The sequence below is a fragment of the Thunnus maccoyii genome, chromosome 18 (assembly GCF_910596095.1).
Source record: "Thunnus maccoyii chromosome 18, fThuMac1.1, whole genome shotgun sequence".
NCBI lineage: Eukaryota > Metazoa > Chordata > Actinopteri > Scombriformes > Scombridae > Thunnus > Thunnus maccoyii.
The window spans coordinates 6,583,376-6,609,383 of NC_056550.1; the positions used below are offsets into that span (position 1 = coordinate 6,583,376).

At 42.2% G+C, this 26,008-nt stretch overlaps 3 protein-coding genes across 4 annotated transcripts; 2 read left to right on the top strand and 1 right to left on the bottom strand.

The window, feature by feature from the left end:
- The first annotated feature begins 1,078 nt into the window (after positions 1–1,078).
- si:ch211-106h11.1 (volume-regulated anion channel subunit LRRC8D) lies at positions 1,079–7,125 on the top strand. Its single transcript, XM_042393468.1, has 7 exons — positions 1,079–1,159; positions 1,766–2,143; positions 2,770–3,113; positions 3,207–3,360; positions 3,558–3,808; positions 5,086–5,463; positions 5,608–7,125. Exons 2-7 carry the CDS (start codon positions 1,793–1,795, stop codon positions 6,722–6,724), a joined length of 2,595 nt encoding a protein of 864 aa, XP_042249402.1. The 5' UTR covers positions 1,079–1,159; positions 1,766–1,792; the 3' UTR covers positions 6,725–7,125.
- A 702-nt stretch (positions 7,126–7,827) lies between these two features.
- ddx39ab (DEAD (Asp-Glu-Ala-Asp) box polypeptide 39Ab) lies at positions 7,828–13,884 on the top strand. Of its 2 annotated transcripts, XM_042393082.1 has the most exons (10): positions 7,828–7,933; positions 9,073–9,289; positions 9,794–9,921; positions 10,532–10,808; positions 11,101–11,219; positions 11,311–11,442; positions 11,689–11,798; positions 11,994–12,138; positions 12,572–12,719; positions 13,148–13,884. In XM_042393082.1, the coding sequence occupies exons 2-10, from the start codon at positions 9,082–9,084 to the stop codon at positions 13,162–13,164; spliced, it is 1,284 nt and encodes a 427-aa protein (XP_042249016.1). In that variant the 5' UTR covers positions 7,828–7,933; positions 9,073–9,081; the 3' UTR covers positions 13,165–13,884. The 2 variants fall into 2 exon arrangements, with proteins under 2 accessions (XP_042249016.1, XP_042249017.1); XM_042393083.1 differs by lacking the exons at positions 7,828–7,933; positions 9,073–9,289 and adding an exon at positions 9,460–9,464.
- A 613-nt stretch (positions 13,885–14,497) lies between these two features.
- si:ch211-106h11.3 (CCN family member 1) lies at positions 14,498–22,581 on the bottom strand. The gene is made up of 5 exons (XM_042393085.1): positions 22,341–22,581; positions 20,253–20,466; positions 19,196–19,633; positions 18,529–18,707; positions 14,498–17,030 (listed from the first exon to the last, which is right to left on the bottom strand). Exons 1-5 carry the CDS (start codon positions 22,389–22,391, stop codon positions 16,725–16,727), a joined length of 1,188 nt encoding a protein of 395 aa, XP_042249019.1. The 5' UTR covers positions 22,392–22,581; the 3' UTR covers positions 14,498–16,724.
- Positions 22,582–26,008: the final 3,427 nt, after the last annotated feature.

A 26,008-nucleotide genomic window follows, 5' to 3' on the forward strand; every position in this document is an offset into this window, starting at 1 on the left:
GAACTTTCCTTGGCCATCAGAGTCAGTACCTTCTGTAGAAAACAAATCTGGTTTCTCTACAGTAGCAAACATCAGTCTATAACAAACAACATTAACAGATAACGTGTCTGGGTTTAAACAATGCAGGCCTGCGATGAGAGCTGCAACATCAACTGGAGTAGGCCTCCGGTGTCAAGTGCAGCTGTGTAACTCACAGCACAGTAACTTCAGCAGCCCCTGCTGGATATTGCTGGATACAGTGTTGTAGTTTCTCTCTGTAGGGTACCCAATAGTGGTGTAGCTTGTACAGGAAAGAGGTGAGAGCAATGGGATCCAAACTAAATTAAGCAGCAAATATCAAAAATCTGTTAATGTTGGTTTAAAGTCTTTTATCCAAGTAACTGATAGAAGTTGATTTTAAACGTGAAAAAATGCTAGACACCTTCAGCTAGCAGATCATGGAGTGTGACTGACTGAGTGGAGGAAAATACATTTACTAATGAACTGTAGAACTTATTTACAACTTCAAGGTACTTTACTTGAGGTTAAGAGTTTCCATTTTATGCTACTTTATACTTTTATGTAACCACATTTCAGAAGGCACTTGTGTATTTTTTGCTCCATTTCATTTACTATTTACTGTAGTTAGTATTTATGTTAATCCATATTAGGATTTTACACACAAAACCCATGATCATCTTATAAAATATGATACCATGTTATAGATTAAACTACCCAGCAGTAAACAAAGAAAGTAAAATAAGCTCCACCTCAAGCAGCTGCAACATTGAAATTCTTAAAAGGATCATTCTGAATGAATAGCAAGTATATCTACTATTGATATCTAAGTACATTTTTCTGATAATACTTTTTTCTTGTGATTTCCTCTGATGTTTTGCTCAGAGTAAGTTAGTTCTGAAGGAGTTAAAGGGTGCAGGCATGCCCCCGGTGGGTCATGAACGGGCTTCTAGTGCTGAATTAGATTTTTCAACCACACATCCTCTGCTGCCATGGCAACCGTTGAAAAGCTGTGTGTCGGCCAGCTGAGGAGGAGTTTGTTGTAAGTTTCAAGAGTTTTTCACGGCAGAACCGGACAGCACCGGAATGAAGTTTCTGTAAGGCGGCTGTGAGCTGATCAGAAGAGAAACAGAGAAAACAGGAAAACAACTTATTTACCCAGGTAGGTGAAAGTTGATCGTTGGCTGTAAAAATTACTTAATTGTTAAGTGCTGAACATGTTCTTTTGCCAAGAAGTAGACTAAGTAGATGTTGCCTACAATGGACATTTTGTCAGATGGTGTTTGTACTATTTTGAATTGGTTTACTAGTAACGTGCAACCATTGATCAAAAGATCTTTAAAGGCTGAAATGGACTTATTTAAAGCTTCATCTTGTAATGTTAAGATTTTAAATTACATAATTTATTGAATTTCTATTAAAACACCAAGCTTTTCTAGTCCACTTGAAACTGTTATTTATTCTTTACCAGCTACCTCTTATTCTGTGACCTGATCAGGATCTTCCTGGATCAGGCTGTGGTTATACTGTAATTTGATTTCTGTTTAAAACTGGTGACTCCATAGGTCACATATTTTGATAGCTCTTACCACAAGTGGAAACTCCATAATATTTAAATAGGGTTACAAATTGTAATTGTGACATGGCACCTACCAGTATTTGGTCAGCAAATCAAATATTTCTTCCATTGTTGACCCTCTACTGTCACAACATTAGTTTATGTGTGTAGCCTAAACCTTTCTTCACCATCTCACAATTACTTTTGCAGTCATCCCTGTATGACCCAGAGGTCGCCATGTTTTCCCTGTCGGAGCTGGCGCCTCTGAACCAGCATCAAAGCAGGTCTAAATTGTTGAAGCCATGGTGGGAGGTCTTCATGGACTACTTGGTGGTCCTGATGCTGATGGCATCTGTTCTGGCCTGTACTGAGCAGCTGTCCAGGGACCGAGTGGTGTGCATTCCCTTGGATCCTCTTGTCACTGCAAATACTAGTGATCACAGGTCCTCAACTAGCAGTGATGTGGCACTGATTCCATCTTCAAAGCCCCCAACGCAAATTCCACGCAACATCAGCCCAAATCTTCATTCTACAGCTCGGGGTCGACGCACGCACCTGGTCTACCAGCAGTATGTTTACATTAGCCAGGTACTGTAATACTAGCTTAACTTGCTTCTTAAATGATGCAACAGAACAGGTGAAACCAATAAAATTATATATAATAATAATATAATAATATTGTCTGTCAAATCTCTTAAATCAGGTATTCGCTCATATTAAACCACCTGACCCTGCAGTTCCCCTCAGCTTTATGGAGCGACTTTCAGCTCGCTGTTTTGGTTTTACGGCCTTCAACTTTTCTAGTTTGACTCACTCTCATAGCTCTATAGTTAGCATTGTTTTTGGCTGCAGCAGGCAAATGTTTTCGGCAAAAAAGCTCTACACAGCACCAAATAACAGACAGTTAGCAACTAGCTGGTGAATATAGTGGAGGATTTAGCAGCTAAGAAAACAAATATTTTTCCCAGGATTTGGTGGAGACCAAAAACCGCATTAAAAGTAGACTGAATATTGGACTGACATTTGCTGGGTGGCCAGAAGCATGACTCCAAATGAATGATAATGTTGTAATTTTTGCAGCATGTATAAAAAGGCAACTTTTCGCTAATACATTCACCACAATGTTGTGTTTGTAGCTTATTTCACTGCCCCCAAGTGAACAAAAAATCTGTGATTGCAGTTTTAAGTGTCTATCCATCTGTCTGTCTTTCTAGGTGTGCTACCATGAGGCTTTGCCTTTGTGCTCCCGCTTCTTTCCCTACATAGCCTTGCTGCAGTCTCTAGTGCTGGTAGCCAGCGGCTCCTTCTGGCTCCATTTTCCCCACACCTCTGCCCGCATAGAGCACTTCCTGGCAATCTTGGCAAAGTGCAGTGAGTCACCCTGGACATCTCAGGCCCTGTCCCATGCTGCCCAGCAGGAAAACATCCAAGAGAAGGAGGTGATGGAGGAGAGGCACCCACCTCAACCTCCTACCTCTTCAACTTCATCCTCATCACCAGTGACCCGCACAAGATGTTCAAGCATAGACTCGGGCACGGACAGCCCGCTTTTAAAGAGGTCAGATAGTACATCCTCTGCCGCCCCTCCCTCCCCGTGCCCTTCCACACTCTCCTGTAACTCCACTATGTCATCTACATCCCTCGGCTCCAGGGTGCACTTCCCTTCTCCCAAGCCCTCACTCATGGTTGACAGTCCCAGGCAGGGAATCAGTTTGGATAAAAGTGATGGAGAACAGGCCAGGGCACTGTTCGAAAGGGTCAGGAAATTTCGATCTCACTGCGAAAGCTCAGCTGTCATCTATAAGGTTAGAGATCCTCTAGCCCCAAAGATGTGCTGTATATATCAAATCATCTACTTTGTTTGTTAGGTTAATTGATGAGACCTTTCCTTTTCACATTTTCTTATTCAAAGATGAAAATGTGTTATGATGTGACATTACAGGGATTTTTTTTTTATCGAACGTTGTCAAATTATTCATCATGCCCTCTTTCATCTATGCAGGTCTACTTGGCTCAGACGATTTTCAAATTGCTGATGGTAACGCTGATTGTGAGTTACACCATACCTCTTCTCAGCTCCTTCTCCTTCACCCACACCTGTTACCCTGAGGAGCAGGCCCTGGTGGGCTACACTACCTTTGAGTGTATCCATGTGCTCTCCTCCCTTCTACGCAAACTGCTGGTGGCCTACTTGACCTTACTGGGGCTGTATGGCATGCTCAACTTATACACCCTCAGTTGGATTTTGCACAGGTCAGGACTCACAAAGAGTGCATTTGTGTATAATGAGCAGGATAAATGTGTTGGTGCTGTGACAATGCATTAAAAACAGTGTATCTTGATATAAACTTTAAAACCGCACCACTTAATATTTTTATGTCAACAATGGAAAAAATGACCATGTGTAATGTGAAAGGTATTGCTTGTAGTGACGAACTCACAGAGATTTATCACCTGATTCTGCCATTCCCCTCAGCTATATGGAGTTTTTTTTTAGCATTTTTCAGCTCATTGTGTTAGTTTTACGGCCTGCAACTTTGCTATTTTAATTCAGTGTCTCCGCTCATATCAACATCATTTCCAGCCATTTTCAGCAAGAAAGTCCTGACAAACCCACTGCACACTACCTGCTCAGAACCCAACAGCAGAAAGACCAATTTAGCAACCAACTGGTAAAAGTGGAGCATTTAGCACCTAATGAGCCAGATATTTCTTTCAGGAGTTAGTGGAGAGCTAAAAGGAGAGTGAATACTGGACTTACATTTCTAGAGTGGCAAGAAACACGACTTCAAACAAATGCCAATGTTGCTCTGTGTCAGCTGGACAAATAAATTAATTTTTGTGTAGTAATTGTTTGCTAAGATGTTCACCATATAAACTTTATTGAGTTTGTTAATATGGCCAAAAATATCAATTAATGCAGCTTTAATTGTTATCTAAGAACCATACCAATATTTTAGCCCATTTACCACAAACCTCATGAATACCTTACATTACAATTACAATTTGTTTTCCTACCTTTGGTTTCCATTCCATACTACATACTACTCCATATCCATAACATAACAAAATCATTATGTTCCATGGATTACTAATCTCAAATAAGTTTCAACTCCTTGACATTGAGTTTCATACTTTACTGAAGTGAATGTTGAGCTTTTGAAACTTGTCGGCAGTGACGTTAAGTGTAAACAATGGGCTAGAAACATACAAAATGTACAGTAAGAGAGAGGGAATGTGCACATACAAGTGTTATAGGGTTGAATAGGCTTATGGGTGTATAATTTTATCTGGTTGTTTAAACAAGATAAACTAGTCTAAATGTGAAAAGGTTGGTTAATAATTAGTTGAGATTTCTTGACTAGACAGGCTGTTATTGTTTTAAGGGCCTTTAAACAGAATAATGCCCATGAGGTTGAGCATGCCAAAGGTCTTATAATAGGATTAGAGTGTAATTCTGTGTTCTGGGCTGCAATATATTCTGTGTGATATATTTCTCATTCTGTTTTTTTGGTCTGTGCCCTCTTTAGCTCTCTACGGCAGTATTCCTTCCACTCACTGAAGGAGTTGTGCTCCCTGAGAGATGTCCCTGACCTTAGAAATGACCTGGCCTTTCTTTTACATATGTTAGACCAGTATGACCCTTTGCTGGCCCGGCGTCTGTCTGTTTTTTTGTCCCCTGTCAGTGAGAGCAGGCTGCTGGAGGAAAGCTTGGAGAGGCGCTGGGGGGAGGAGAAGCTGCGTGCTATGACTAGTGTGGACGCAAAAGGCTGCTCCAGACTGCAGCTGGTGGCCCTCCCACGCCTTCCTCCAGCCCTCTTCACCCTCAGCCAACTTCAGGTCCTCAAACTTGAGCTCATCACAGATGCCAGGTTTACTGTGCAGGTATCCAACATGACCTCACTCAGGTGAGTTGTACAGTGGTGAAGCCAGACTTTTACACATTTTAAAAAATGCCCATTGAATTAAATGTTATTTCCAGTTCCTAGATATTTTGTTATAATAAAAAAACAAAATATAATTAGTCTTTTAATTGGTTATTCCTACAACAGGGAGCTCCATCTCTACCACTGTACAGCAGCTGTGGATCCTAGTGCACTTGGAGTCCTCCAAGAACGTCTAGAAGTACTCCACCTCACCTTCACTCAGGCGTCAGAGATCCCCAGCTGGGTCCTCTCCCTCCGCAACCTGCATGAGCTCCACCTCTCTGGTCGCCTAAGCAGTGAAGGTGGGGTGGGTCGCAGCTGGGCACTGGGGAGCCTCCGCCAATTACGTCACCTCCGTGTGCTGGTGATTCGAGGAATGTTACAGCGAATCCCCGGGGAGCTGTGTGAGGTGGCCAACAGCTTGGTGAGGCTGGAGATCTACAATGAAGGCACCAGGCTGCTTGTAATGACAGGCCTGAAGCGGATGTTCGACCTGACAGAGCTGCAGCTGCAGGACTGCCAGCTAGAGCGATTGCCCTCTGCCTTGCTGGCTCTGACCAACCTGCGGACACTTGACCTGCAGCATAATAACCTGAGAACTCTGGAGGAACTGCTCAGTTTGGCTCATCTGCGACGTCTTTCTTGCCTCAGACTTGCTTATAACCGTGTTCTGGCACTGCCAGCCAGTGTTGGTGTGCTTCGAGGCCTGGAGCTGCTAGACCTGTCCAACAACCAGATCCAGAACCTTACCCCAGCGCTCTTCACTCTTCGCCGCCTTCGTAGGCTCCTGCTTGCTGGCAACCTGCTAGAGGAGCTGCCTGCTGAGGTAAAGGCACTGCAGCTGCTTACAGAGCTGGACCTCAGTGGGAACAGACTAGAGAGTCTGCCCCCTGAACTATTCAGTAGCTGTTCAGAGCTGCGCATCCTAAATGTGGCTCACAACTCTCTAAGTTCATTACCAAGAGGGATTGCAGCTTTAAGTCAGCTGTGCAAGTTGGACTTGCGCAGTAACAGTCTGGAGGAACTGCCTGCTGAATTGGGCTGCTGCTCAGGGCTGCATGGAGGTGGTCTTCTGGTGGAAGACTGGCTGTTTCTGTCTTTGCCTCCCCAGGTGAGGGACTTTCTGAGCCATTCTTGCCCCCCCTCCCACACAGAGGGGCATTCCCGGCCAGAGTCAGACAGTTTCCCATACTTCTCGCCAACACAATGGAGCTTCTCCTCTGCTCTGGAATCACAGATATAAGACTAATGACCCTCTGGCTGCTAGCAGTATCCTACACTAATACCATTATTTACTGATAATACTGATATTTTAATGTTTCTATTTTTAATAGGAGTTATGCTTTTGGCTATTCTTTAAGAATGTAGTTTTACTGTTTGTACTTTTAATGTGACTCTTTAACAACCATAAGAGTATTGTTGCATTTACATTTTAGACCACATAATAAACATACTGCACATTGATTTTCTTACCACATTTAAATCAGTGTCAATCAGTGGCTTGTCAAAAGGTAAGAATGTACAAACCAAATGCATATCAATTCATATAACAACATATAAATTATTTGAACTGAATGGGCTAAAACACAGTTGAATAACAGATATGGGGATATAATTCTGTTCACTGCAATGTATGTAACAGGAAGTGGACAAAATATTTATAAAGGTAATATTTCTTGCACGGCTGAAGAAGAAAATAAATTTATTCGAAAGAAGGAAGAAACTGTGTATAAAATAAAAACAACACTAATAAAATAATTAATTCAAATAAGTTTAAGTAAGTAGCTGTTTGTCATTCTTCTTGTCACAGTTACATTACCAAGTTGTCTCTAAACATATGAACAGTGTATAGGTACCTTTTTTGCCAGTAACATACACTAGATACATTGGTTTCTACATATACAAGTCCTTTTTACAGGCTACATCCCTCAGCGTGGAAACCAGTCTTTGCCCATGCAGTCCAAGGATGGGTACCAGATTTTATAAATAAAGTTGTATAAAGTATAAAATTTTATAAATTTATAGAATAAAAAAAAGAAAGAAAGGCTTGTCCATCTGAGCTGAAAAGATCGCTTCAAATGGAATAATATTGGTACAGGTTGCAAGAATATGGAGTATCATTAAAGTGTGTCCAATTATTTGATTTTTTTGGGGGGGGAAACATTTATCTTTTAATTCCTGTGCACATTTAATTATTTATGTATTCTTTTTTTCTTGTCCTTCATGGGCTTCCATACAAAGAGTCTCACACTGATGTATCCCGCGTCTTTGAACTGCGGTGGACTGCGGCATACCTTTTGTCCAATCACTGGCCCTCTTGGCCTTTGGTCCTCCAAATCTACCAATGACGTGAGCGCATTTCAACGGAGGCGGGACTTCCGGCTACTCGTAAACCAACTGAGGCCTCTCCATGCGGTGTTGATCTATTGGACTCGTAGCTAACACCGAAACGGTAAGAATACAATATCAATTTGAGTTTTAAGATTGAGAGAGTTTTTAAGACTTTGATTTGCGTCTAGGTAGTCGTAATTGTTATTTATAGTGCCAAAGTTATAAAGTAGCCGCCATAGAATGAACTAGCATCCTTCATTGTTTGCTTGAGGGAGCTATTGAGCTAGCTAGCGTTTTGTAGCATAGCATTAACGTTAGATAGCCTAGACAACGCAACAAACCTTCTGATAATACTCACTAAATGAGTACCCTTGTGATTTCCCCGTCCTTAACCCATTCTTTCTAATTATGTATATGTTATCTGTTTGTTTTATTCGCATAATTCGGCTGGTTTGTTAGCGGAATAGCAGGTTAGCTTGCCACGTTAGCAATGGTTATGCAACACAATGGCTTTCCAGTGTAGTAAACGGCTCTGAAGCTAACGTGAATAATTAATCCGACAGTGCCGACTAAGCTCCAAGTATAGGTTTAATCTATGTTATGTCTATGATATTGTATGTGTTACTTTTTGTTTACAATGTACTGACTTCTATTTTGAGTCTATGTAATATGTGCGCTTTCGATTTATGCTAAATTCGCCGGTCTTTCGCTCCCACTGGCCTCACAGTTTATAATGGGGTTGTGGAGAGCACACAGCACTGTGAATGTACAGTGTAGGCTTTATATCAGCGCAAGTAACACTTTATATGAAGTCAAATCTCGAATCCATCTTGATATGATAACATGGAGCCCTTCTCATTTTTGCACTAACACGGTATCTAAACGTACTGAAAACGTGTGGTGAGACCTGGCACAAAGAGTGGCAACAACAGGTGGGCTTAGTTAAAAGGCCCCCAGACATAAATACATACGATAGATAGATACCAAAAGGAAATTAAAATGTTACAACAACCAATATATATGATATATATTGATACCTGAATAATCTACACAAGGTATATACATTTGATAACAGCAGCACATACGCAAAATATCAATCTGAAATACAACAGATGTGATGGACAATGTAATAAATAATAAAATAAAAGTCTGTCTTTAAACTCGGAACTCTGACTAGTAAGGGGGGATTGCTGCCATGATGAGCCTTTCAAAGACACAGAAACAAATGGATAACCTAACTTTGTGTTTCCTCTCTTCTAGACAGACACAATGGCCGAGAACGACGTTGATAATGAGCTGCTCGATTATGAAGAAGATGAGGAGCCTCAAGGAGCCCCTGAGAGCGCAGCCCCCGCAGGCAAGAAGGAGGTGAAGGGTTCCTACGTTTCCATCCACAGCTCTGGCTTCAGAGATTTTCTGCTTAAACCAGAGCTGCTCCGTGCCATCATCGACTGTGGTTTCGAGCATCCGTCTGAAGGTGAGAGCCGTTTGGTTTTCCTCACTGGTTGACTGTACATGCGCTACATATGGCAAACAGTAGGGTAGTTTCTGGATAATTTTATTAGGTTGAATATGTTAATAAATACTGTGTCCTTCTTCTACACAACTTAGCAGCCAACTTGGGCAATTCATATCACTGCAGCAGTCTGAAGGTCTTAATATGCTTACTCTTAGACACTGGATATAGGAATTCTACTTGTTCCATCTGTGTTTCTTTTTTTTTTTAACGTGTATGCCAGATTGAGTTAAGAAGACAGAGCTATAAGTGCATACTCTGTCTCACTTTAGAAGACATAGCCACTGCAGTGAGACACAGTAACAGTGTGGCAGGAGGTGGACTGGTTTTGCGTGTCCTGTTAAATACTAGCCTGACTGTCACATTCCACATGCTCTGAACAATAGCTTCAAATAATTGCTCTACTGCCAATAACATGAATGCACTTGCTTGAATCTTTGTGTTTTTTGTTTTCTTTTAATTCAGTCCAGCATGAGTGCATCCCACAAGCCATCCTGGGCATGGACATCCTTTGCCAAGCCAAATCTGGTATGGGCAAGACAGCTGTGTTTGTGCTGGCCACACTGCAACAGATTGAACCTGTTGATGGACAGGTTAGTACATAAACTCGACACACAAGGTCTATGCATTGAATTGAGTAAGCATTGTCAGAAATTAAACAAAAATTGAGCTGTCTGATGGTCTTGGGCTTACAATCAAGGACAAGCCCAAGTTCTTTCCATACTAAGTTGCATATAAAATAAAGGGTTAGGCTAAGTTAAAGGAAGGAAGTAAGTATATTTTAGGCATTCAACCTCACTAGCAAGATAAATGATGGCGATTAAAAGCTTCGACAAAAGTTAAATTAGGCTCAAGGTGGGTAATTTACCACTAATTTAACTGTTTAGTAAAAGCATCTTGTAAACAGTGATGAAATGCGAGTGGCCTTCACAAATAATAGTCATGTTATAATTGCTGTTCATTAAAATAATTACAACAAATTGCAAACTACACAATACTGTATTATTTATGTAGAGGTACACAAACCTTTGGAAGTTTCAGTATATTGCTTACAACCTGCAGCTTGCATTATTTTGTGCCTGCATGCATTTCTTGCAGTTGGATCAAAATGTAGTGTTTTGGCTACTTCAAACCATATCAAGATGCAATAAATTGTTGAAATCTAAAGTGTCTGACTCCACGTTGCATTTGTCTGCTCCACAGGTGTCTGTATTAGTCATGTGCCACACACGAGAGCTGGCCTTCCAGATCAGTAAAGAGTACGAGCGTTTCTCCAAGTACATGCCCACGGTAAAAGCAGCAGTGTTCTTCGGTGGCCTGGCTATCAAGAAGGACGAGGAAGTCTTGAAGAAGAACTGCCCTCACATCGTCGTCGGAACGCCGGGCCGCATCCTCGCTCTCATTCGGAACAAGACCCTCACTCTGAAGAACGTCAAGCATTTTGTCCTGGATGAGTGTGACAAAATGTTGGAGCAGCTAGGTGTGTTGTCATGTGTTAGCTGACTTTTCTCCTCAGTTTTAATTCTAACATACTTTGATGTATTTGGTGAAGGCTTCTATCCTCCAAACAACATATATAAAATGAATCTATCAATAGTTATTTGTACCTCTGCAACTAAATAGAACTGATTAATTGACTAATATTTTTAGCTATATAGAAAAGTAAGGAAACTTGGCATTTCCAGTACCTGGACGAAAAATTTAGTTAAGGAAAGGAAGGAAACATCTTTTTTGCTGACCTTTTCTGTCTCTGAACTCTTGTTGTGTGACAGACATGAGACGTGACGTACAGGACATCTTCAGGATCACACCTCATGAGAAGCAGGTCATGATGTTCAGCGCAACATTGAGTAAAGAGATCCGACCAGTCTGCCGCAAATTCATGCAGGATGTAAGTGAACAATTAAATTGTTTTGTTGCTTTAAATTCTTTCTACTCTAACTAGAAACTGCCTGGCTAACCCTCTGTCATCCCCTGTACAGCCCATGGAAGTATTTGTGGACGACGAGACCAAACTCACACTCCACGGCCTGCAACAGTACTACTGCAAGCTGAAGGACAGCGAGAAGAACCGCAAGCTCTTTGACCTGCTTGACGTGTTGGAGTTCAACCAGGTAAACTGATGGAGCTATTTCATGGTGTTATTACTGTCCCTGTTGGACGTGGTATGTTGAATTATTTGCAGTTTTTGGTGTCTGTCATCTAACTTAATGTCGATCTGTTTAAGACGTTCAAATTATTTAAAACTGTAATTAGAAACTTCTAATTTGCGATCTGAAGGACTCCCTTCAGAAGAGCTTGAGGTTGCTGGCCCATACTGCCTCTGCAGCTGTATTTTAATGTCTTTGCTTTGCCTCTAGGTGGTGATCTTTGTCAAGTCAGTTCAGCGCTGCATCGCTCTGTCCCAGCTTCTGGTGGAACAAAATTTCCCTGCCATTGCCATCCACAGGGGAATGGCTCAGGAGGAGAGGTAAACCTCACATACAGACATCTTCCTCTTGCATACCTACTCTCATAGAATATGCTCTATTGAGCTCTGAAGTATGTTTATGGAGCTTGAGGTTTTATCAGTTAACTCAACACATCATTGCCTTCAAAGGGAATGCAGTTCAGTAATGACCACAGCAGCTGTGTTGATAATCCTCTCTCTGGCTCTCCCCCCCAGACTGTCTCGCTATCAGCAATTCAAGGACTTCCAAAGGCGGATCTTGGTGGCCACCAACCTCTTTGGCCGAGGGATGGACATTGAGCGAGTCAATATCGTCTTCAACTACGACATGCCAGAAGATTCTGACACCTATTTGCACAGGGTGAGAACTACAGAGGAGGGGGATGACTGCTCTAGTTTTTCTCTTTTAATATATGACTGTCCTGGGATATAGTCCTTTTTCACAGCAGATATTTTGACATGTCACATTAGGAAACCACTGCACAGGTGTTAATGAGGTTAATGGTGACTGGATTCCATTTAGCTGCTTCATTTTCAGGGTCCTGGTATTGTGCATGCTGGCTCACTGTCACACTGTCATAAGTTACTGGGACGCTTGAATACAACAGAGTCCATCATTAGTGGTATTAGCAACAGCTGTGCTTTTCCTACAATTACAAGTTGAGATGTCTACTGTGAAAAAGGCTTATTGGTTTAAAGAAGTATGGTGGCACGCTGGTCATTGTGTACTATATTAAATGTTAGTACATGTGTTTTTAGATTTCACTCACTCATGCCTTCTCTGCCCTGGTCAGGTTGCCCGTGCTGGTAGGTTTGGGACCAAAGGCCTGGCTATAACCTTTGTGTCTGACGAGACCGATGCCAAGATTCTGAACGACGTGCAAGACCGCTTTGAGGTCAATGTGGCTGAGCTGCCAGATGAGATTGACATCTCCTCTTACAGTAAGTCTATTTCCAAATGCCTGTTGAAATGTAGTGTTGCTTGAAGATCTTAATAAAGTTAGCCTGATGGGCTGACCTGTTGGAATGATTGTAATTTGCGGCTTTAAATGGATTCAAAGCACTTTACTATCAAAACAACATATTATCTTAATTGTTGTTGTTTTGTGTTTTGCTGGGCCCTTGAAGCCAGTGACATCTTGCCAGTTCTGGATTACCATACAAGATAATCAGCTGGTGTAATAAACCCATACGGTCATTTTGGCAACTCAAGACAACAGTTGGTGCTGCTATGTAACTGTGCAGCTCTTGACAAATGGAAACTGCCCCCTTACATGTTTAACCTGCTGGTGATAAGTTGGTATGCTCAGCTGTTGCTCATCGTGATCTTTTACATGGACTCATGTCTCTCCTCCTCTGTCCCCCTCTAGTTGAGCAGTCCAGATGAGTACTCCAGCCAAGCAGAAGTCTTCTTTCCATGGATCTTGTGTCTTATAGTTGGAAATAGACGTACTTCACTGTTAATTTGAAAGCTCTGCTCGTTCCCTTTGTTCACCAAACATTTATTTTTATTGTCAGTTTTGGGGACGGGGGGTATTATGGTTGATTTTAATTTGTCTTTTACTGTCTGTTTTTGCTCAATGAAATTAAAACTTTTTATAAAATGCCATTTCACTATTGTGATCTCTTGTGAGGCTATTGTCTCTACCCCATTTTCATTGATTTCAGTCTCCAGCAGAGCTTCAGGGAAACGTTCAGAGACGTAGTTCTGAGGAACATGTAAAAGTGATTTTTAGCCTTTTTTAAATGTTCAAACTAGTTTTTGTATAGGACGTTTTTGTGTTTTTGTTTTTCCCCCAATGCAGAAGAGTTGATCTTTACAAAGTAATCAAGTAGTCATGTAGTGACATTTAAGTAAAGACAGGATTTTAGATCACATGGCAGCTCTTTGTTTGAATTTCCAATTGAATGCCTCCAATAAATGACGTCACCAAGTAGAGTCCTAGTAGTGAATTTGCAAGTTTTGATACAAGTATGTCATCAGCGCATTGTATAAAATAATTGATGCTTAACATGTATCTGTTGGTATCTTGTTTTTGAAGTAAAACACAACTACACAAAAACATGACATTAATTGTATGTGTGTCCATTAAATGAGCAAAAACTTTGTATGGAAAAGTCAATGAATATTGCACTTCAAGCAACCAACCATTGGATGAATTGCCATGAAATTAATATACAGACCTTCATGGCTCCCAGAGAACAAGTTTCTAATGTGTTTGTGTGTGATCCCCTGACTTTACATCTAGCACTATCATTGTGTAAAAACTTTAATTAGTCCAGTACTTTGGTTTATGACCAAATAGCTGCAAAACTGGTGACATTGCCATCAGCCTCAGCTGTACTTTGTGTAGTGCTAATTTGTGAATATTAGCATGTTAACACGCTAAACTCAGATGGTGACAATGACAAAACCTTATACCTGATAAATGGCTTGTGAACATGCTGATAACATTTAGTTCAAGCACTGCTGTGCCAAAGTACAGTTTTACAAGGCTGCTAGCATGTCTGTGGACTTAAGATTGGGTCATTTATCTACATGATAAGGAAATAATCACTTTGATAAGTGCTCAACACCAAGTGTAGGAGTGAAAATGTCTTTATTCAAAACTTTAAAATGACAAACTCATCCAAACCCTAATCAAATGTGTGTTGGCCAACCGGTTTTTAATAGAAGTAGTTGTGGAAAAACATGTTAAATTGGTTTTAACATCTTTGTGAATTCCTTTTTTTTTTTTTTTTTTAAATATACTATTAAAAAGCACGACTTTATTATTACAGATGGTGTTAATGTACACTTTTAGACATACAATCATCATGCTTTCAAATTGGCACTTACTGCTCATAAAGGATCTGAACCTTGCCTCGTTCAGTGCTAAACTATACATGGACTACTTCAGTATAACTCAGTAAAAGGATTGGCCCTTATACAGCAGATACAACTACAAAAGAAGGTAACAACGCATCTGTACATAGCTGCTCTATAGTGTCCTTTTAACAAAACTAGACAAACAGTACCAAAACCACAGCATCTACATAGCCAAATAGCAATGGCAACATGGCAAACATTTATCAAACAATTTTCACCTGTAAAGTTTAAAACCTCCTAACACGGTTGTAAGGTTTCGAGGCAGCAGAATCTCTTAACTAAGAAAGCCTATTGTAGCCAAGAGATGGTAGAAAATGCAAATATTTTGCAGTTTCATAGAAAACTGCAAAAGCATCTAAGCCACTATTTTATGGCACAACAGAAAAACAAACTTTGAAATAATAAATTGGTGCTTCAATAATTCAGAATCACCAGTGTAAAATATTTATTTGGTTAAGATGAAAATCAGTTTGAAATGACTTCTTCATCCCTCTGTATTACATTGGCATGAGATAAAAGATTAGGTCATGATTGACAGCTGTCGTAAGGTGCATGAACGTAAACCCACGTCCCGGTTAAGTACGATGCTTGGATTCTTAAGGGTCCTCCCCTCCTTCAAACCTGTCCTTGGAAACAGGTTCTTGTTGACCTCTGGCAGCCTTGGCCCCGTCCTCTGCAGGGCCATAAAGCTCTTCTCTGTCCCTGACAGTGATGTCTACCGACAACACAGCCTTCCACAGCATTTTTCAGAAATAGACACTACTTTAACACGAAGAAGCATGAGTTATTGTTTTGTTTCAGTGAGCTTGCCTGCATCGGTTTGCTGCTCGATTACAGGCCAGATTGGGCAGCAGAGCGGTTCCACCCGCCAGTCACAAATTACATGTTTGCCTCAGTACACGCAGTTTTCAAATTTTATTTTTATAGCATAGCAGTAAGTGGCTGATTTTCTCTCACTGCCCCTCAGAGTCAGGATCGTAATTTGCACAGAATTAGGCGGTCGACTTCTTGACGCCAGAATCCCAGGCTTGTTCTTCTGGTGCTTGCTAAATGTCTCAGTTTCTTGTGGAGGCAACGCAGGGGATGAGTCCAGCTGTGTAAACAACCTTTGACATATTCCCCACTAATGCGTACAAAGCCTCAACCCATCAGGTTCAACTCTGACTTTTTCCAGTACATACCGCCTCTTCTTCTGTAGCCTTCATCATCCATCATTAGATATGGCTTTCTGACCAAGGTGACCTCTGATGTGACCCTGGGGTCAAGCCCCAGATCTGTGGGAGCTCTCCTCTCCCTCCCATGGCTGACAGCTCTCAGCTGTTTTGTCCCTCTCAGATCCCCGTTCAGCCACGCTGATGCTCCAAACATAGCAGCGCCGCCTTCCCTGGTGGCAGGCCACTTTGTCATCATGTCTTTCTCAACAATAAATACCAATGAATAAATACCATAAAAAGACACGAGCTCAGAGCATCTGAGATGCTCCTCCATCTTCTGCTATCACCATCCCAGTCTTTTCTGTCAAGTCCTCTCCATGAGTCTTCATTTGGTTTATTAATACTCAGATATCGGAGTGCACAGACTGGTTTGATATCTGGCTCCAAAGAAACATCAGACCAGCTGTCTATAAGCTAGTCAGACATGTTGCTCAGTAAAAGAAGTCACCAACAGTTAGGCTTATGTGTGGCAGCTTTTGCTCCATCATCCCCAACGAAAGTCTCAGAGTTCAAGGGACATTTGGTGCGTGGCAGCAACATGGTGGCTGATAAAATCCACGTTTTCCATAAAGATTTTGTCGCAGTCTGAAGAAGTCTGGCCGGTCCAGAATCAACTTTTTATCTACTCTAAAGCAGGGGCTGGTCACTTTGCTCTTTCCAAGTTGGAGATGCGCCCAACTGATTCATTCTTCTTCTCCCCATTCCTCCCCAAATCATTTTCCAAAAAAGATGTTTTGACGTGTGCACCTCGCTTGCGTCTACTCATAGATACACTACGGACAGCTATTCTATAATGGGGATTGCTAGGGGGGGAAGGAAAAGTCTTTTTTTTGTGAAGGAATGTAGTTTGGGGGGATGATACCACTAGTCGATGAACTTGTGTGTGTCTCCGTAGAGCCATCGCTGCGGAGGCATGGCGGCCTCATTGAGGTGGTTGCACTCGTCACTGCACTTGCAGGACTGGATGAACATCACGGACCTGTTGAAGCGTTCGCCATCAGGGCAGGCGAAGGTCACGCTGGCGGTGCGTGTGCGACGGGGTGAGCAGCAGCGGCCATCCCTACACACACCACAATAGTTGGGCCTGTACAGGCGAGTGCTCCTGCAGCCAGCGTAGGACAGACGGTGTGGCTCAGGGGCCTTATGGGTACGAGAGCACTTCCTTCCTTTCTGTGGAGGGAGAAAGACGAGAGAAAATAAAAATCTTTTCTTTGGCGGCCTCGATGCTACACACTAAGCAGAGATGTAGAGCAGGCTGAACGCTGCTTTCCTGTGAAAGCTTTTTAGGATCACAGCAACGTGAAATAACTCATTATCCAGGCACAGAGACATGAAAAACAGAGTTAATGCAGTTGAGTACAGAGACAGGGAAAAACAAAATAAAAGTCAGAGTAACAGATGAGTGCCGGAGAGAGGAGCATGACAACAATAGTTAAGGATTGACACTGATGCACATTAACACCCACAACAGCTCTGCAAACACTAGGAAAGCACAGTGAAACAGGTGCATAACAACCCATCAGCCTCATGAGTGGCTGATGGCGGAAGGCAGAATGTTCCTGAGGGTGTTGTGTTTGAAATGCGAGAGAGCAACAGAGTGGGTGAATCGAGTGCTCTTTAAATCACACAGCAAAGAGCCACTGAGTGCAGCTGACAGCCACAGTGTCGCAGGTTCAGTGTGGGAGTGCTCCAAAACCCACAACCCCCGCAGACAAATTGAGGAGGGAGTTTGTTTCACTGTCACATCTCTGAAAAGTTCTGGGATTGAAGCCTGTGTAAATGTATTTCTGTTGTGTTACGTATAAAGGACAGCTGACATGATTTTCAACAATTCAATTTAGAAATTAATTAATTTAGAAATAGCGAGGTCATGAGTCAAAACCCCCTCAGTACAGCCCCACCTCAGAGATTCTGACCAGACATTAAAAGGCTTCTTTTAACTATTTGGATATTTCATGTTTTATTTTTAGGAGTATGAAAGATTTGAGGGCCGACCAATATTCTTACAATGAAATTTAAATTGCAAAATAGGGCAAAATTGGTACCATGTAGACACATGGTCTGCATGGGTAGAAACAAGATACATTTTTACCAAGCTAATTATAATTATGGGATGAAAACAAATCTGATAAAATGATGCAGTTGTTTGTTGTTACTTTTTGAGGTTCCCCCGGGAGTCAGTGAAAAATCAGAGAAGACTCACAACCAGATTAGATTTGCAGTATTACTATTTTAAACTACTCACTAATGCCCAAATATTATCATCATATTGAAAAGTGGTGTTATATTTTTTGTTAACAGCTGCATAGGTGCTTTAATATTTGATTTAAAACATGGGATCAGCCTTCAAAATACACACTACATGTATGTTTTTATGTTAACTCAGCCCAAGTTACTAACCCCAGCTTTGTCTTCATCCTGCTGGGGATGTTGCCCACACAGCAACAGAACCATGAATAGATGGAAAGGGTTCCAGCTACAGAACGATTCTGGGGCAGGGCGCTGTATACATGCCATGATATTAATACCAATCTGACCCCTGGAGAGCAATCCTTTCCTAAATCTATTTAGCATGGTGGCTGGACTGCATGGTTGTGGGCCATTAGAGGAAGCTCTGCTTTTATCCCCTTTATGAGAATCTTAAAAGCACCACAAACACATTCCTCACCTTGACAGGGATAGACATGGAGCTGCAGGGCCGAATGTTGCACAGACGCGTCTCCTTGATCAGCTTACACCGGGCATTGTCATTGGTAACACGAGAGGAAACGCCCATCCCGCAGCTCCGAGAACACTGGGACCAGGAGGTGGTCTGAACCACACACTGATCTCCCACCTGCCTCCACGCTAAGAGAGAGAACGAAAGAGAGGACGTGTGAGGGAGAACAACAACGGATCGTGCAAAACATGGAGAGTCGGAGAAAGAGTTTAGCAAAAGTAAAATTAGGGGGGAAAGGGCCAGTGGGAGAGAGAGGGAAAAGGAGAGGCACCGAGAGATGCAAAGCACACTAGCCTCATTCACTGAACAGGCAACACTGACGCATAGAGAGGGTGATTACAGAGAGGGGAAAGCTGGGTGACAGAGGTATGTGCTGTGTGAGAGCTGTGTGTACGAGGGAGAGCACCTCTGGTGTGCAAGGAGCCAGTGGAAAACAAGCCTCACATAAATGCTGACACACACACACACACACACAAGTGCAGATGCAGAGGGAAAGGCTCACAGTGGGGCCGTTTGTGTGTCAGGGGGCTAAAATGGCTAAAACGTAAACATGATGCTTTACTGCGTAGAGGAAACAGACGGCACTCTGAGGCGACATCGTGGCACCTTCTCTTACCCGCCAGGTGCTTGTGTCCACGTGGCTTGTCCCACTTGCGCCCCACCTCCACCAGCTCGTTGCCCAGGGTGTCCTCCTTTTTGGGTTTGTAGGGGTACAGCTTCCGGTAAGGTTTTGGATATGGCTTTGGGTAAGGGTAGGCCGGGTACGGAATGAAGGGATAAGGCGGGTAAGCTGGAGGTTGGGGTCGCCGGTGCGCTGGGGGCACAACGGTGGTTCCCTTGTGGCAGTCGATGCTGAGGCAGCACTGGCCTGGCACCTTGACCAGCTGTGGGGTGGGACAGGAAGGGGAAGCCAGGGGCACATGGCTGGGGCATAGGGGCACGCAGCCCACCGCTCCATCGATGCAGGTGCACTGGTGCTTGCAACCAGCACGGAAATTCTCGCCATTTTGATAAATCCTTCCGTTGTATTCGCAGGAGCGGCCTTCTGCCTTCGCTGAGGGGAAGGAAGAACACAAGTTAGTTAAAATATTGATCTAAAGGAAACTCTGAAGCATCAAGAAGAACGAATAAACAAGAAGAGGCTCATATGTAAATGCACCTTTAATCTGCATAAGAAGAGAGAGGGACTGAAACACTATCTCCAGATTTATGAAGCAAGCTCTATTCTTAGACCAGAAGGGAATTTTGACTTGTTTACAGTCCTTCCCCTTCGCTCCCTCAGTGGGACTCCCCATACAACACCCCGGATACCCCCCTTTATATAGAAACACCCCCAAATAAACACACATATAAAAATACCTCTGTGTGTGCGTGCATGTTTGTGTGTTTCATGGGGCTGTTTGTGTACACACTGAACTACTTATATAAATCCTGGACTTGGCCAGTTTTCAGTCGCAGCTCCTGAAGGTGCTCTGTTTTTGAAACGTGGCACAGGCTTCAAACCTCAAGCCCCTATCAAAGAGAAACTCCAGCCGTTTGGCTCGGAAGCCTAATTCCCCACCCTGAAGTTACACATTCCCTCACTCAACCCCGAGCTAAACCCCAAACTCTGTACCCAGTCTGTCCCCTGCTCTCTTTCGGCCTCCCCACTGCTCCTCCGCTACAGTACATACCCCTGCAGATGCCATGGGTACGGCCGACATCATTGCCATAGTTGCACTCCAGGCCTTTATGGTGGTCGCAGGGCCGCCCTTCGTGACAGTCCTGGTTGAGCTGGGCGGCGCACACCTTGCAGCAGCCGCAGCCATCCGGGACTGAACTGACCCCTGGGGGACAGGATGGGGGACCTGCCGGGCACTCGCATACCACTGGACAGCCTGCAGTCACCTACAGGTGGGGGACATACAGTACAGTCATGGCTGAGACTGCTTAGTGTGCACTAACCTGAATATGAGAAAAAAAAAATTCATACAGTACAGTTTCCGTGTGAGGAGGAGTCACATTGGAACCAAGCAGGACAATAGTTTGACTCATGTTACACAGATCACAGAAATTCCTCAAAGTGTGTGTGGCTTTAACATTCGCTGAATACCCAGCACTGTCCCAAGCCCCACAGGGATATCTGTAACCCTCTGTCGCCTTCCGCTTGGCATTCGCCGGGCAAGCAGGGATGAAAGAGACGTTCTCTGACCCCCAAAAAAACCCCACCTCCCTGCTCCTACATCTTTTGTTTCTCATCCCTCCCACCCACCCCCCCCCACTCTTTCTACACATACATACACACACACACACACACACATACAGCAGAGCCACTCCAACAATTCCCAGCAGGTATTGAGATCACAGGGAACTGTCTAACTGTCCACAGTCAGATCACCCAAAGGGATCCCTTCCTGACTCTGCCACTCTCTCAACCCAGGCCAGGTCCCAGTGTGCCACTGCAGATTAAATACAACCACGGAGCAATTCTCCCTCTCTGATTTCACCTACTGTTGGGGGTCTCAGGTGGGTATGAAGGCTGGGTGTGACATTACACAATTCAGTGACAATAACTTTCCATTTTTAGCATTATAGTTGGATATAGCGCAGCACTTGAAACATCCCCTGACAGAACATCACAAAATATTCCTGTAGATATTTATAGTCAGCAGTCAGTTCATATTGACCTGAAGAGTATTTTTATCCCCATTGGTATAACTGTAGGGTAATATTACTGTAGTGTCATGTGGACATCGTTGGTAAAAGGGTGAATTGTCAAAAAGTTTCCCAAAACCTGACAGACCTAATAAACACAAGTTTGTTCCAAGTGGGCGCCACCTGGACATATTTTTGTTGTTGCATCTTTTTATTTAGATTGAAATGAGTGTCTAAGCTGTGAATAGGGAGGTAGAAATAGGCAGCAGTGGAATGTAACTAAGTAAATTTACTCAAGTACTTAAGTACAAATTTGAGCTACTTTACCTGAGTATTTCCATTTCATGCTACTATACTGCAGTTCAGGGGGAAATATTGTACTTTTTACTCCATTACATTTATTTGACAGTTTTAGATACTTTGCAGATTTAGATTTAACATACAAAATACATGATGAGATGCTAAAACATGATGTTATTGATTAAACTACCCAACAGTATTTAAAATAGCTAAAATTGCTCCACTTTGATGAACTACAACAGTAAAATGCTAATTACACGTTAATACATCAGTACTAATAATCCAATAATAAAAAATATATGTAATGTATAACACTGACTTCTTTTACTTTTGACACTTATTGCTAATAATACTTACGTGCTAAGTGCCATTGAAGTGTTTTTATATTGCAGTATTGCTACTTTTACTTAAAAATTAGAATACTTCTTACACCAGAGAAAATAGAGTGTGTGAAAGTTTAAATCACTTTTATCCTTAATTTTCCTTTATTTTACTTAGGACCCCCTGAAACACTCCTCGAGGTCCTCAGGTGGTCCCAAAACCCGACTTTGGGAACCAGCACATGTTAGGGCAGATTCTCCGCACATACAATACAATAAAACATTGAGTGATGAAGGCAGAAGGTAAGTGTATAGTGGCCACATTGTTATGAACTGGCGAGGAGCTGATTTCATCAGACAGCAATAAGATGGATGGAAGACTGAGCTACATATTAATGTTACCAGACGACAGCAGCTCAAATCTGCTGGAGTCGCACTTACAGTACAGGCACGTGAGTCTTTATTCCTCAGTGTTTACATGAAGCAAAATAAACTTCATACACTCACCAAACCGACTGTCACCACTTGCAGGACAGCAAATAATAGCAGTATCCCCATGCTGCCAGCTAGTTCACATAGAGGAAGATAAATTGTTTTAAAAAAAAATAGTGATTTATATCTCAGAAAAATAAATCCTCAGGAACAATGGGTTTTGTCCACAAAGATTAAATCCGTCTAGCACAATGATCCTCAAATGTCTTCCATCACTTGTAAATTTTCATCGATCAAAGTTTGAGGCTTGTTTTTATATGTGCCCCCTGCTTTTTATGGCAGCCACGCCCACCCCGGACCTCCTTTAACCAATTAGGACGCAGGCGCGAGGCCAAGGTATCCCAACAGGGCGCGCGGAGGGCGGGGCGTGAAGCTCCAACACGGAGAGCTGAGGTTCAGGTGGGGGGCGGGGCCAAGCATGAATGCAGTCATTCATAAAAATTCAGAATTACTACATTCCAAAGAGGACCTGGCTTTTGGGTGTTTATTTATTTATGTTTGAGCGAAAATAATATTTTTGATGCTTTAAAGTCCTTTTCACACGCATACCTCTGTCCGGCTGCTGCTTTGTGAAAAGTAAAATAAATATACTCAGCTGCTAGTCTGAGCTACATTAATACTGGGGGCAGCCATGGAAAACAGCTAGGAATTTCCTTCCCGCACTTTATAAAAACACTTTCAGACAAGAGTTGCAGAGATAAAGTACATGCACAAGGAGAGCAGAGTGGAGCTGGGTACAACTACATGATTGAGTGATAGTGATGTTGAAAATGATTATGATAATCTCCCGTGCAATTCATCATTCTCCTTTCCTTCCTCCATATCCTGTCTTTAGCCCCCACATCCCTTTTACCTACTCAGAGGTTCCCAGGCCACCTCCCACTCTCTCTCTCTCTCTAAAACACACACACACACACACACTCACATACAGTTACCCATGTAAACAGACAAGAATTTAGTTCATTTGGTTTAGGGTTTTTATTGAAGAGTGCAGAACGGAGGTGGGGACTGCCCGGGTAATCTTCCTGTCATCCCCGCAGACATGCATACAGGAAACCAGTCATATACAGTACCCGAGCTGGTGGCTAACACCGCAGTGATACACACTGATACTTTATGTGAGAGGGTTAAATATATATTCCACATCTATGCACTCGCAGGCACACCAGTACATTAAACTGTTCACCAGTGACGCAGTGGGCTGCTTGTTGAAATTCACTGAGAGGGATTGTGGGTGGCTAAATTGTTGTTTTCCCTTGCAGTTTCCATAAAATGTATCATTAAGCAGAGGGATGCCTGCAGTCGTTTGTGCCAACAGGGAAGATATCATCCCCCTTCATCCTCTATAAATCACCCCCTGCACTTACCAAATGGTCACATGTAGAGTGATGCGTTCAGCAGGATTGTGCTACACAAACATGCACACAATTGCATATTGCGAGCACACTAAACTTTTGCATATCAGCAGTTCACTCCGCAAGCACCAGTTTGTGCCTCTCATGTTTTTACCATTACATTCAAGTCACAGAGCTCAGCATTTGATTTTCCTAAAAAATAGATACTTGGCAATCATTGAAACCCCACTCTGTAAAATTAAAAATCATACAGTTTTCAATTTCTACTTCAGAACTTGTGACTTGAAATGATGAGTTGAGTTCACTAAATATATCAAATTAAGTTTTTAAAGAAACACAGTTAGCATATTGTCAGACTCCCCAGTAAGCATTGTTTTGGGGTTTAAAACACTGTGCATAATACATATTGAGCTGAGTCCTGGTTGTTTCTTCTGATAGTAATGATAGTAAAACAATGCTAACCATGTTGCACAGTGTCCATTCATCCTCTCCCCCCACCCACCTCCAATAAACAGGAGTACTAGAAGCAGTGTAACAAGTTGTCTCTGTACTAACTGGTGATAAATGTATCTCCAAGACCTTTGTGGCAATTGACAATTAATTGAGAATGTAAATTAAAAAGGCAAATCTTACTGTTACGTGTTAACGTGATTTGTTGAATGAACTTAATGTTCTGAGTTTGTTCAATTTGTTTTCTCAAGTTCAATAAAATTTAATTAAGTTTTTACATTTTAACAACTCTTGAGATGACTTTGAACAAATTATTAAAGTTTAGCTTATTTAATTCACATTTTCAATGCACCTGCAAAATATTTTTTCAAGTTAAACTTGCTTAAAATTAAAAACTTTTACAGAATGTCATTTAACAACACTATTTCCAGAATCCTCGAAGACTCTTATAACCATCTGGATGAAAAAGTATTTAGTCTGCACAATAAAAGAAAGATTTTTGACCTGTGTCCCTTGTTGCGACTGTTTCCTACTGCAAACAAAGTCAAAAATACAAAAAAAAGACATATGTCTCTGCTCAGTTTGTATAAAATGAACCAAAAAAAATCATATTTTCAGACAAAATAAAGCATTGATACTTTCTTGTGTTGTACAAAGAGAGTAATTTTCCAGGTAGATAGGAAATACAGTGACTTGAGAAACAAGTAGAAAATATGTTTTATGGTGTAGAAGGCAGAACATTTTTTCATTCAGATTGTTCAGAGAGTCTTTTAGGATTTTGAAAATACCTTCAGAACAGCACAGAGAGGTTTTAGATGACCTTCTGGGTTTCTCAAAAATTACCTGGTGTTTATTTTTGAGAAAAGTGGATGCTGTGACTCAAACGTAATGATAATACATAAAAGGCACAAACTGGGGTTAAAGGACCAGTGTGTCAGATCTAGTGGCATCTAGCAGTGAGGTTACACATTACAATGAACTGAATACCCCTCTGCCTCCCCCTTCCAAGTGTGTAGGAAAACCTATGGTGTCTGAAAACCTGCGAAAAATGTGAAAGGCCTTCTCCAGAGCCAGTGTTTGGTTTGTCCGTTCTGGGCTACTGTAGAAACATGGCGGTGCAACAGTGGACGTGCTCCCTATGTAGATATAAAGGGCTCATTCTAAGGTAACGAAAACGCAACAGTTCTCATTTCCAGGTGATTATACACTAATTAAAACATACTTATGAATATTATATTCCAATTCTGCCAAGTCCGTTCCGCTAGATGCCATTAAATCTTACACACTGGTCCTTTAATACACACCATCATAAACATACAGTATGTGCTCATACACCCACAGATACACACACACAGAGGCCTACACAGAGAGCAAAATTATGTATTCACCAAACCTCCATCCTCTTCCCACACAATCCATCTCTCTCTGTCAGTGGGGTGATGTAACAGGCCCGCGTAAACAAGCCCAGCACGTATGGAGAAAATGAAGGAAGAAAAACCACTGGATTCGCTGAAGCTCTCTGTGTGTGTGTGTGTGTGTGTGTGTGCGTGTGCGTGCGTGTGTGTGTGTGTGTGTGTGTGTGCGTGTGTGTGTGTGTGTGTGCGCACCCACCCTCTCACGACACACACACACACACACACACACACACACACACAGAGGGAGAAAAATGTATTTGTTGTATTCATATTAAAGTTCCATTTACTCATCAAAGAGTGATTCCTTTCCCCTTTGGTCTGAGTGGCTTCCATCCTAGACATAATAAACAAACATGCAGAATTTCCAACACACCAAAGTAGAGGCATTCATTTGCTCTTGGGGATACTAGACACTGCCACTGGGAACTTTTGCCCTGTGTGCTGACCTTTACATTCTAAGCTG

Bases quoted from the DNA above. Each gene is read 5' to 3' on its own strand.
- si:ch211-106h11.1 (XM_042393468.1), top strand. From the start codon at position 1,793: ATGTTTTCCCTGTCGGAGCTGGCGCCTCTGAACCAGCATCAAAGCAGG. The intron at 3,361-3,557 runs GTTAGAGATCCT...TCATCTATGCAG, and splicing joins GCTCAGCTGTCATCTATAAG to GTCTACTTGGCTCAGACGAT. The intron at 3,809-5,085 runs GTCAGGACTCAC...TGCCCTCTTTAG, and splicing joins CTCAGTTGGATTTTGCACAG to CTCTCTACGGCAGTATTCCT.
- ddx39ab (XM_042393082.1), top strand. From the start codon at position 9,082: ATGGCCGAGAACGACGTTGATAATGAGCTGCTCGATTATGAAGAAGAT. The intron at 9,290-9,793 runs GTGAGAGCCGTT...CTTTTAATTCAG, and splicing joins TTTCGAGCATCCGTCTGAAG to TCCAGCATGAGTGCATCCCA. The intron at 11,443-11,688 runs GTAAACTGATGG...CTTTGCCTCTAG, and splicing joins ACGTGTTGGAGTTCAACCAG to GTGGTGATCTTTGTCAAGTC.
- si:ch211-106h11.3 (XM_042393085.1), bottom strand. From the start codon at position 22,391: ATGGGGATACTGCTATTATTTGCTGTCCTGCAAGTGGTGACAGTCGGT. The intron at 19,634-20,252 runs GTATGTACTGTA...CCTTCCCCTCAG, and splicing joins TACCCATGGCATCTGCAGGG to CGAAGGCAGAAGGCCGCTCC. The intron at 17,031-18,528 runs GTGAGGAATGTG...CTCCCTCCACAG, and splicing joins CCATGTCTATCCCTGTCAAG to AAAGGAAGGAAGTGCTCTCG.